This window comes from Saimiri boliviensis, chromosome 21, assembly GCF_048565385.1.
Source record: "Saimiri boliviensis isolate mSaiBol1 chromosome 21, mSaiBol1.pri, whole genome shotgun sequence".
Taxonomy (NCBI): domain Eukaryota; kingdom Metazoa; phylum Chordata; class Mammalia; order Primates; family Cebidae; genus Saimiri; species Saimiri boliviensis.
In genome coordinates this window covers 14285163-14297473 of record NC_133469.1, presented here as the reverse complement: position 1 = coordinate 14297473, position 12311 = coordinate 14285163, and the positions used below count along the sequence as shown (strand labels likewise).

At 54.8% G+C, this 12311-nt stretch overlaps 1 protein-coding gene across 3 annotated transcripts in view; it reads left to right on the top strand.

Annotated features, from left to right (window-relative positions):
• The window catches only part of NCF4 (neutrophil cytosolic factor 4), a 162767-nt gene that overhangs the window by 141515 nt on the left and 8941 nt on the right, over nucleotides 1-12311 (top strand). For 2 of the 3 annotated variants that reach the window (XM_074391226.1, XM_074391225.1), the window contains exons 3-5: nucleotides 7448-7532; nucleotides 8370-8523; nucleotides 11011-11081. In XM_074391226.1, the coding sequence (XP_074247327.1) occupies nucleotides 7448-7532; nucleotides 8370-8523; nucleotides 11011-11081 (310 nt within the window). Of the gene's footprint in view, nucleotides 1-1046; nucleotides 1319-7447; nucleotides 7533-8369; nucleotides 8524-11010; nucleotides 11082-12311 lie in introns of those variants that run through there. The other variant, XM_003932906.3, reaches the window with a different exon arrangement.

Here is a 12311-nt window from a genome sequence, read left to right as displayed (position 1 = left end):
ATACGAGTGTGAGAGTGTGTGTGGCTGCTGGGGAGTTACGGGTGTGGCTGTGCCCATGACTCCTGTGGGCCTCTTCTCAGGGAGGTTCCTTCAGAATCAAATAGCCACGTGTGTCAGGAGCCACAGTCACGGACTAGCAGCATTTCATCATTCAGTGAATACCGGTTGAGCACTTACAATGTGCCAGGCATGCTGCTAGCAGGGAGGCAGTCACTAAACATACAGACACACAACCTCAGATGACAATAGTTATGCATGCTTTGCAGTACATGTGCAGGGATCTGTAAGAGAGTGTAGGCGGGAGGGTCTTCATTTAGGGTGAGGGGTCAGAGAAGGCCTTGCTAATGATGTAACTTCTAAGCCGAGATGCGAAGGAGGCAGTGAAGCACTCATTCTGGTGGAGAGGACACCATGTGCGAAGGCCTTGGGGTAGATGTCTTAGAACATTCTAGAAATGGAAAGGAGGCCAGTGAGAAAAAGAGAGCTCAGGAGCGGAGGCTGGGGAAGGCTTCAGGGCCTCAAGGTCATCGGAGGCATGCAGAGCAAGGACCCCAGACTTTCTCCTGAGCACGGAGTGGCAGGGCAGGACGGTTGAAGCAGGCAGGGTGAAACTCGCTCTGATTGGCAGACCTGTGAAAGAGGATTGGCTGCGCATGGAGAGCTAAGGATGAGGAAGGGATACCCTAGAGTGCCAGGGAGCACAAACCAAATTTCACACTCTAGGACAACAGAGGCTAGAGGAACCAGAAGGGCTTCCTGGAGGAGGTAGCATTTACTCTGGGCCTAAGGGATCACAGGAAAATGGAGGCCAGCATTCCAGGCCTGGGGAAGAGTTTGGGCAAGGCTTGGCAGTGAGAAAATGAGGGTTGGGATTGATGGGCCAGAGGATGTGAAGTTCCCCAGGAGAGGTGGACCCCCTGATGGCTGGGACCCCATCTCTGATGGAGCAAGGCTTCTATGCCCAACTGAGGCTTGACACCAAAGACTGGCATCAAGGAAGTGGATTGCTATAAACCTGGCATCCAAGGGTCCACTTCCTCAATTGCTGTGCAGCTGGGAGGTAAGAGGAAGCTGTGGGCCATAGACTAGACCCAGAGAGCCTGGAGGAGGAGCCTCTGCCAGAGTGCAGAGAAGCAGGCCTGTGCCTCCCCAAAGGCAGCTCCTGGGGACTCCCAGGACCGCAGGCTGAGACGAGACGCAGGGTGGCTGGAGGAAGTGAGAGGTGAACTCAGCCCGGGACCAGGTGGGCGAGACTCTCCACCTGCTCCCTGGGATCGTCGCCCACCATGGCTGTGGCCCAGCAGCTGCGGGCCGAGAGGTGAGTGCAGGGGTGTGGCTGCCCCCGGGCCTTCTCACTGCTCCTGATAGGCCATGGGGACAAAGCCTGGTCCTTCTACAGCCCCCGACAAACAGAAGAGGCTGGGATTGAGTCAGAACCCAAATACTCAGAAATGCAGCCTCTCAGAACTGCTTTAAGGAACCTCCGAGCTGTGGCTTACCATCCTCAGACACAAATGAGAACACGGAGGCTCCAAGAGGGGGAGCAACTTGCCGACGGCCACACAATGAGTGAGTGGGAGTGTCTGGAGAAGAACGCACTTGTCCTGAGTCCCAGGCTGGGGCCCTTTGCTCCACATGGTGATCAGCACTTTCCATCATCTGTGCAAACAGAATTCATAGAATCTGGCTTGTTCTTCCTCTATTCAGGGCTTGGCTCAAATGCCACCTCCTCCAAGAAGCCTTCCCTGACAGCCCCCACCTCACTGCTGTCTGATCCTTTGCCCTGTTTCCTTTTACTGTCTAGTCCTTATATTCCTGGAATAATATAGGCTCATTTATTATTTTTTTCTTTAGCAGTGGCTCTCCTGTGAGAAGCAAGCTCCATGAGAGGTTCTGTCTGCTTTGATCACTGCTATATCCCTAGAAGTTAGCTCCTTCCTATTGCGCACCAGGACCAAGGGCTCCGTAAATGTTGCTGAATGAATGAATCCATGAATGAATGGGTGGATGGATCTTTGAGGTGGAAAATGTCTTCGATTCTTCTAGTCCTAACTTGCCATTGTACAGATGGGAAATCTGAGGCCAGGGGAGGATAAGAGACTTACTCAGGGTCGCAGAGAGTGGCTGGCAGGGCTGGGGCGTGGACACAGCCTCACCAGGGTCTAGCCTCATCTCTTGGCAAGCATCTCTAGAATTTTTCCTCCATAGCCAGGACTGCCCTAGGAGCTTCGAAGGCCTTGAGGTCACAGGGCCTGGCCCTGCACCCACTGGATTGGAACAGCAGGTGACTGCTGTGATTTATGTGGAGGCCACTCGGGGGTCATCAGAGACAGGCCAGGCTGGTGTGGGCCTACGCGGGGAAACTGCAGGGTGGGCGGAGACAAGGGCAGCAGAAACAAATGCTTGCCGGGAGTCCGCGTGGCCCTCCTGAGCTCAGTGCCGGTTACTGGAGCTGGGTAAGGCTGGCCATCATGAATTCCTTCCTCCCGACGCGTTCTCCTGGGGGACCCAGCTGCACGCAAAGTCAAATCTTCCGGAAACAGCAGCTGTTTGAGGCTTGGACACTTCCTGCTTTCTAGGGTAAAAGGTTCAGGGGATGATGGCGAGAGCCAGTTGTCAGGCCTGTGTGTGCCCTCTCCCCCGCTCCCTGTCCCCTTTCAGTCGCCTTGGCCCTCAGGGGCGGTGGGACTGCCTTTCACAAGGCCTTGAGCCAGGCACTGGGGGCACGGGGGCTCCCTGTACCTCAAAGGCCTCATCTGAGAGCAAGCCCGGGTTATTCTGCAGAGAGTACGAGGAGAAGGTGCACATTTGCACAGCAGGACTTTCTAGAACCCCAAGGCGAGACATCCAGGGATGGAGAGGGCTGCCGCAGGGGTGGCAAGTTCGGTTCCAACAGACAAGTTTTGAGCACCTACTGTGTGCCGGGTGCCACAAAACCTGCCCTGGCTGCCCTCAAAGGATTCTTCCAACTTCGGCCTCCCTGAGGATAGGCTCCAAAGCGGACTGTTCATGAACAGCACTAGTGCCTTGAGCCAGAATGTCCCAGCCCAGCAGGGCCTGGATGGGGTCCCTAAGGGGTCGGGGCAGCTACTCCAGGGAACTTCCAGTTGGGTTTGCTGCTCTTCTTGTCTGCCCTGCAGGCAGCCAGGCCATTCTCACACTGCCCATCAAAACACTCCACAAATGCAGATGGGGGTAGTGGCCGTGTATTGAGCACGTACTGTATGCCGGGCTCTGTTCTGGGCACTGGGACGTAGGGTGAGCAGAGTCCCTGCCCTGATGGGGATTTTAGGGCTATGTTTGTTACAGATGAGACTGCATGACCACCCCATAAGTACTTCTCTTGTCCCCATTTTACAGAGGACGGAAGGGGCTGGAGCACAGGGAGGAATCTTCCCGAGGGGACTTGGTCTTCTCGTCCCCAAGGCTGTTCCTGTGCCTCGAGCATCTGCCAGCGTGTGTCCTGCTTGACCCCTTCCTCAGCCCAGGCCAGCCCAGGGAAAATTCTAGGTTCCTCTGCAAGGCCTCGAGGCGCCCCCTGAGAGGGTCCTACCTGTCTCCCCGCCTGTTCTGTCACCACGTTCCACCTCCCCGCTCTGTGCTCCAGCCATGCTCAACTCCCTGAGGTTCCCTGAACTTGCCCTCCTTGAATGGCTGTGGCCTTTGCACCTGCCGCTCCCCTGCCTGAAAGGCCTTTCCTGCTGTCCCGTGACCAACTCCTCTTTGCTTTTCCTGGCTGACCACTGGCGCTGCTTCTTCCAGGAAGCCCTCCTTGACCACTCTCGGCCCGAAGATACCCTCTGACACTGCATGAGCCTCCATAGTACAAGCTCCTGCTCCCAGTGTCTCCTGCCTGCTGCATGATCGATTCTTTGAGGGAATATAATAATGGCCAGGCTCCTGTGGTTTGCCTTTTCAGCACTGTGCCCGTTTGAATTTTGTCATTATTTGTTTAGTGTTCACCACCCCCTTCCCTTCTCCTTGGAGCTGTGAGCTCTGAGAAGCCCATATGTCCTAATGGGCTTAGAACAGTGTCTAGCCCACAGGCAGTGCCACATACAGGTTCACTAAAATTATAATAATTTTAGATGGGGACACAGGCTGAGAAGGGCTGGGATTTTTTTAGTTCACACAGCAAGTTGCTGGGAAGCTCAGAGAGCGGGGCAGTGTGGCAGGGTTTGGTAACAAAATTCTGGAGCCAGACTGCTTGGGCTCAGATCCCAGCTTCCCGACTTACTCGGGCTAATCTCGCTGTGCCTCAGTCTCCCAATCTGTGCAAAGGCGATGCTGTCTTAGAAGAGCTCCTGGTGCCCTCAGGAAATAGGTAGCTGCCGTTCTTATTACCCAACCTGCCTGCTGCCCTGCTCAGGGCTGTTTCAACCCTTCAGGTTCCTTCCTGCCCATCCCCCCACCCCATCATACTGCAGAGGAAATTACCCAGGACAAGCACAGCCTCACGGGAGAAAGTGGAGGCAGAAGCTTCTCCCAAGGGTATCACCCTGGGGGCATGTGTGGAGAGTGGGGCTGGGAGGGGATTTCCTCTACCCACCCACTGCCACTGTGAGTCACCTTCGGGTGCAGCACCCTGAGTTCTGATGCACCCTCAGATTCCAGGTCATGTGGGTCCGGCATGCACTGGGAATAGGGTGTGTAGACTCCTGAGGTCCCAGCCAGCTCTGGGGCCTTGGCCTTGGCAGCCCCTGCAATCCCGCCCACCCCATGTTTCCCAATTGCTGCACCAGAAGAATCATAATTGCTTCTTGTTTCCTTGCCTGTCTCCAAGTGTCTGGACTCAGTGACCTCAGCAACGCCTGGCTGTTCCTCCTTCCTCTCCTTGGCATCTGTTTTCTCTTCCCCTCTCTGTCCCTCTCAGCCCCCTCCTCTGTTCCCTGAGAGCTCTTCACTGAGTCAGGAGCGGGAGTCTTACCCACAAGCTACGTTTTTTAGAGATGGAGTTTCCCTCTTGTTGCCCGGGCTGGAGTGCAATGGTGTGATCTCGGCTCACTGCAACCTTTGCCTCCCAGGTTCAAGCGATTCTTCTGCCTCAGTCTCCCAAGTAGCTGGGATTACAGGCATGCACCACCATGCCTGGCTAATTTTGTATTTTCAGTAGAGATGGGGTTTCTCCATGTTGGTCAGGCTGGTCTCTAACTCCTGACCTCAAGTGATCCGCCTGCCTCAGTTTCCCAAAGTGCGGGGATAACAGGTGTGAGCCACCATGCCTGGCCCAGAAGGTTCTTCTTATCTGGCCCCTTTTAGCCAAGACCCCCATGCTGAGATCCTTAGCTACACAGCAGGCCTCTCAAATTAGCATGCCCCAAACTGAGTCCATCAACCCTGCCCCCAGCTGCCATCCTGGCCAGAAGTGTGGGTGTCACTCTTGACACTGCCTTTTCTTTCACCTCCACATCCAAATAATTCCCAACCTCTCCTGGTCATAACTTAGGAACAAAAAGAAATTGGTAATGTGTCTGTTGAAAATTCATTAGGCTGCAGGGAATGGGGACACAGATGATGGCTTGAACAAACAGGGACTTATTTGGTCACATAACAAGAAGTCCACTTTGGGAGGTCAGGAGTTTGAGACCAGCCTGGCCAACATGGTGAAACCCCATCTCCACTAAAAATACAAAATTAGCCAGGTGTGGTGGCACATGCCTGCAATCCCAGTTCCCTGGGAGGCTGAGGCAGGAGAATCACTTGAACCTGGAAGGCGGAGGTTGCAGTGAGATGAGATTGCACCACTGCTCTCCAGCCTGGGAACAGAGCAAGACTCTGTCTCACACACACACACACACACACACACGCACACAAAAGTTCAGAGCTAAGCCCTAGTTGGTTCTACAGGCCAGTGACATCAGGACTAGTATCCCAGAGATTCCTTTGGCCCTTCTCATGTCCTGCCACATGCAGACAACATAGCTGCTGTAGGTCCAGATGTCACACTTGCTTCAAGACTGCCTTCAAAGGAGAAGACCATGCTGACCTTGTCCCTCCCTTGGAATCAGAAAAGCAAACACTCTGGAGAAGCCCCTCCACCAGGCTTGCTGTTAGGTCTCGTTGTCCAGAACTGGTCACATGGTTGCTCCTAGCTGCAAGGGAGTCTGGGAAACAGGAGCTGGATGGTGATGCTTGGCTCAGACCCATCATGATCACCTTGGGGCTAGGCACATGGCCGCTCTAAACAAAACCGGTGCTTGGCAGGCCAGGAGGAAGCAGGGGATACAGCAAATGCTCAGTGTCCACCAAGGGTGGTGGCCCTTGTGTCTGTCTCCCCCCGACTTCCATTCCTGCTGTCTGGCTCAGGTGCACACAATCTCTCAGACCATTCAGGGCCTCCCAGTGCTGCTCTCTCCCCTAACTCTCTGCCGTTCTTTCCTCCTCACATGCCTGCCTGAACTGCCCCTAAAGCCAACATAGTATTGTGTTTTATTTTCTTTCCTTTTTTTTTTTTTTTTTCTGGGATGGAGTCTGGCTCCGTCACCCAGGCTGTAGAGCAGTGGCTTGATCTTGGCTCACTGCAACTTCTGCCTCCTCATTGAAGCCATTCTCCTGCCTCGGCCTTCTGAGTAGCTGGGATTACAGACACCTGCCACCATGCCCAGCTAATTTTTTAGTATTTTTAGTAGAGATGGTGTTTCGCCATGTTGGCCAGGCTGGTCTCAAACTCCTGACCTAAAGTGATCCTTCTACCTCAGCCTCCCAAAATGTTGGGATTACAGGCATGAGCCACCACACCTGGCCTATGTTTTACTTTCTTTCAAAGCCCTATGTGGCTCCCCATTGCTACAGAAGTTCCCTGTTTGGCCCCTGGGACCCTCAGACTGGCCTCACCTGCCCATTCAGTCTCAGATCACACTGGCCCCAGCCACACAGATCGGGGTCCACTCCACAGGTCATACTGCTCCCACTGCCTGGAAGACCGTCCCCAATTTCCACCTGGCAGATGCCTCTTCTACCCTCTAGACCTGCTCACATGTCACCTCCTTTGTGAGGATTTCCGCAACCTGGGCACAATGAGGCAGTCTCTCTGTGGGGCTCCCATAGCACTCCACCCAGGGCACGTGTTGACTTTGTTTACCCCTGTGATCCAGGGCCTAGGACCGGGCCTGGTATGGAGATGTTTGATGCCTTGTTCCAGGATGAATCTGTGCAGTTGACAACAATGTGTTAAACTATAATTTGGCTATTGCTATATGGCCGCTAGGGTCCCATCTCGACGCCCAGTGTGGCCGCCAGCGTCCCATCCCTACACTCAGGGCCTGGGCTGTGTCTTGTTATTTCCGTATTTCCAGGGTCAGTGGCTGGACATGGCCGGGGAAGGGGTGCTGAGAGACCAGTGTGGGATCCACATCGTCAGTTCACTTTGCACGCTGCCTCATGCCCAGTGAGCCCACAAAACACATCAGGGTGATAACCAGGATTTCTTTGCCCCTGCTTCGCACAGTGACTTTGAACAGCTTCCGGATGACGTTGCCATCTCAGCCAACATCGCCGACATCGAGGAGAAGAGAGGCTTCACCAGCTACTTTGTAAGAGACAAAGACCCTGGAAACACGGAAATAACAAGACACAGCCTTGAGTGGAGGGATGGGACGCTGGTCCTTCACCCGACAACCTCCGAACTTCCACTCGGCTGACCTCTGAACCTTGCCCTCTGACCTCTGAGCCTCCAACTCTCTGATCTCTTAACTTCTGTCTCAGTGCTGCTCAACAGGCCCTATTTTGCCCATTTGCCATTACCCTGGGAGATTCTGATGATTGCATCTTGGAGCAGGTCTAGTTCATATCTAGTGGGTAGAATCCAGGATGCTGCTAAACACCCCACCGTGCCCAGGACAGCCCTGTCCCCGGTAAAGAGCTATCCTGCCCCAGCGTGGCATGAAGGTTGAGAAACCCTGATGTCATCCTTTGACCTCTGAACCCCCGCCTGGAGAGTCGGGGGTGAGGGGCTTTGGTGTTGCCCCCCACAACACCCCTGTCATATGCAGACACAGATGGAGGGGCACCCTGTGCCCACAGCACAGCCAGCGGCGGGTCTGCTCTGCACCGTGACCTTCAAGGGATGGCTCCTCATTTCTTGGGCCTGAATGTGGGTGTGGCCTTTTCCCAAGGGCTCTTATATCTACTGCTGGGTCTCACTTCCTCAACTTTTTCCAGCTTTTTTTTTCTTTTTTTTAAGCAAAGCTCGCCTACTTCTAGGGCACCAGCCTTTTGACTTGATAGGGTCTCCTCCTCCAGAAATCCTTCTGCGTCCTTATGCTCATCATCTTCCCCCTAACCCCACCTTCTCCTCCTCTCTTCCCCTCCACCTCCTTTTAGCTTCTGCTCCTGGCCTCCGAGCCCTCCCCCAACCCCTGTCCCCCCAGGTTTTCGTCATCGAGGTGAAGACCAAAGGAGGATCCAAGTACCTCATCTACCGCCGCTACCGCCAGTTCTATGCTTTGCAGAGCAAGCTGGAGGAGCGGTTCGGGCCAGAGAGTAAGAGCAGTGCCCTGGCCTGTGCCCTGCCCACGCTCCCAGGTAGGCGCCACTCCCATCCTGCTGCTGCTGAGCTCTCCTTCCTCTCGGGGCCCGACACTGTCCTGTGATTTTATCTCAACCTCATGTGAAAACTGTTCATGTAATTTATAGCCCCGCCCCCAGCAGTCCTGAGCTGCCGGCCCTCCCACACAGCTCCCCACAGCTGTGGCTGTGGCTTCCACCCCAAGCACTCCAGCCTCACAGCCACAGAGCTCTGATGATCTTGGTGGCCACCCACTCCTGCTGTTTACTACTGGGAGGTCACAGTCTGGAGCACGTCAGCGCCCGGACTCCCTTCCTCGAGACAGGAATCTCCCGAGTCTGGCCCCTAAACACACAGACACCTCCCGGCCCGCCCTCAACTTCCTCCCACGAGACCAGCCCTCTGACTTCATGGTCTTGGCTTCCAGCATCCCTGTGGCTCTCCTTATATCCCTGTCCTGCCAGGAAGCTGGGCAGGATCACACCTCTGCTTGCAAAGAGTCCCCTCGCCCCCTGGCCTCCTGGTCCTTTCTCCCCGGCTGCGTCTTAACGTGCACCTTGGACAGCGCCACACCCTTAGCTGCTCAGTGCCCGCCCCCAGGAGGAAACCCGACCATGAGTGGGTTAGATTGGGATGTCTCAGCGGCTCCCTCCATCCCCAGCAGGCCAGAGAGAGGGAAACCATTGTCTCCCTTCCCCAAGACTCAGGGACCCTTCCCCAAGCTCCGCCCCTGCCTCCAGCTTGTGTTCTCTGTAGCTCTGTCTCTCTCTCTCTCAATGACCCTGCTCCTCCTCATCCAGCACCACCAAGGAACTCGAAGCTCCCTGAGGAGTCTTCCTGCTCTAAGCCAGCCTCCCCTCTCAGACTCCATCACTTTCCCTCCTCTCTCTTTTGGGGTCTCCACTGACAATCCCATTTTCCTTGCTATCTGAGGATAGTCCTGGAGATCCAGGCAGGCTGGGGAGCCTGCAGGAACACAGCCTTTGGGGAGGCAGGTGTCTGGTGGGGGCACAACATTCTGGAGCTCATGCACCTGTCTTTGGTTCTGATCCTGATATTCATCTTCCCCTTGATATACCAACTCCCTCTACTAAGCGTTTCCACAGCCTCAACCCCCTTCTGTCTTTAAACAATTCTGAGCCCTGAAGAAGCATTCTTACAACAAGCCTCCCCAAGCTTCCGTGTCCCCAGGGTCCCCAAAGATCTCTTTCTTCTTCCTTTGGCAATCAATCCGTGCACTGGCTCACCCTGGCATTGCCATCCTCTCCTTCACCCCTCAGCTTGGCTTAGCTCTGACCACTCCACTGAAATTCCTCTCAGTGCGGTGGGCCGTGACCCATCACTCTGGCTTCCGTGGGCAGTGCCAAGCCTCATCTTCACGCCCCCCCCCCTCCTCTGTTCAGCTTTCTCCGCCCTCCCGAGGCACCAGTGTCTCCCAGTCCCCTTCCCATCGTATTGTCAACTCCTTCGGTGTCTCTGTTACAGAATGAACCTTCTCTGCCACTCCTTGGAAGGTGAGCGTCCTCTGAAGGGACATCCTCTGTCCCCTGCCTTGTCTTCTCATTCCAAACACTCACGCTGGCAAACTGACCCATGTCTGCGACTTTAATTGTCACCTTCTTACTCCTACCTCCCAAATGTCTAGCTCTAGCCCAGACCCTCCGACCAGCACCAGCACCAGCACCTCTGTCCATCTCCTGGACACCGGGAGTCAGGCAGGTTTCAGGCTCGCTTCCTCCTAGGGGTTCTCTAGGTGAATGGTTCCACCAGTGCGCCCACCTGGAGGCTCCTGGAGGGGACAGTTGTCTCTCGGTTGCCCGTCATGTTCCCTTTTCTTCCAGAACATTCTGCCTTGAGCTTGAGGAATTGTTCATTCATCCACTCAACACACATTAATTCATCTGGGCATGATTCTAGGCCCATGGTTCTTAACCTTGGTGGCATATGGAAGTGCCTGAGAGATGGAAAGAATCCTGGTTCCTGAGTCCCACCCCCAGAGCTTCTGATTTAATTGCTCTGGGGCAAGTGCTACATAGCGAGATATTTACAAATGCCTTGGGGAGCTTGAATGTGCAGCGAGGATTGCCACTGTCCTGGGTGAGGGGTGAACGGCTGTGAGACAAGCAGACGAAAATCCTGCTCTCTTCCTACTAAGAGTCGGGTGCATGAGAGAGAGAGAGAGAGAGAGAGAGAGGGAGGGAGGGAGAGAGAGAGACTCTGTGTGTGTGTGTGTGTGTGTGTGTGTGTGTGTGTGTGTGTGTCTGTGTTTGGCTGAGCAAGCAGTAAACAACAACAAAACATAAAACAAGAAAAAGATCAGCTGGTGATAGCACAGCTCACAGGAGGAAAGCTGGAAGGGGAGATGGTGCCAGAAAAGGTAACAGGGAAGAATGCCAAGCCATAGGAAAGGGGCTCTGGCCAGGATTCCTGGCCTGCAGGGGCAGCTCTGAGCCCTGGGGCCATGTTGGGCCAGGCTCCTAGGACAGCTCTTTGCTTCTTCTCAGCCAAAGTCTACGTGGGTGTGAAACAGGAGATCGCTGAGATGCGGATACCTGCCCTCAACGCCTACATGAAGGTACCAGCGGGCCTTGCCACCCTGGCACATGGGCGGGCATGGAATGTTGGTGGGGGGAGCCTAAGTACCATCCCTGGGTGTGGCTTTGGGAACTGGGGCTGGCTCTCTGGCTCCGATGGCCCCATCTTTAATCCCTAAAGGCCTGGCCTGAGGAGAAAAACAGGATGGGTTTTTCTGTTAGCGTTCCAGGGATAGGCACCAATCAATAGAGAAGGTACAGGAGCCACCCTTGGAACTGACAAGTCTTCATTTAGTGCTCCAAGCCCACAGGTGAAAGTCTGTGCCAGGCATTAAAATACAAAGGTGAATTCATCCAGTGCCTACCCCTGAGGTATCAGCTGTTTCATGGAAATGCCAACACGTGGATCATGAGATCACACGGAGGCCTATGTGTGCCTCCGTCATGGAGGTGTGGCCAAGCAGGCCACAGGTTGCTCCTATAGCATCTTTGTGCAAACTAGAGAAAGCCTTCTCTGGTCCAACACACCCGTTCACCTGAGCATGGGCTGGATTTTAGCTACACTCGTGGGTCTTGGCTGGGCGCCCTTGTGTATTCTCAGACCTGCAAATTCTGCCTCTCTATGAGATAAAAGCATAGAAGAAGGAGCATCTTAAAGGCAGAGGCCAAGGTGGGCAGGAAAGGACTTCCACCAGCCAGAGCCATCTAGGAAAGAGGCAGTGCTCCTCATGAGGTGGCCGTGAGTGCTCCGCCACTAGAGGCCTGATAGCGATCTCAGGAAGTGGGCAAGGGAAGCCCTCGTCTCAGCCCAGGGGCATCCTCAGGGCTGAAGAGTACTAGTCTCTTTAGTCTTGGCTCTGACCTGGACTGGCTGCATGATTTGGGGTGAGGTGCCCATCCTCTCTAGACCTTGGTTTTCACACCTGTGAAATGGGGCAGTGCCCTCTGGTATCACAGGAGTGAAGTTGGGATCTGTTAGGAACAGGATGAGAAAGTGCTTTGCAAACTGTGAACCTGCTTCCAGAATGTGAGAGATCTTTGACTCTTGGTGGTGGGAGGGAGCAGATGGAGGGCAGAGGAGGTGGGAGGAATGAGGAGAGAGCAGGCAGCTGCAGGAATCCTGGGCTCTGAGCCGGGAAGAGGGAGGGAGGGAATCTGGGTGGGCTCTGCCACTGGTGGTGTCTCCCCTCAAAGGGGCATGTGACAACTGCTCCTTGAGGGTGGCTGCGGCTCGACCCTCCTCCCCCTGGGCTAGAATGAGGGAGTGGGCT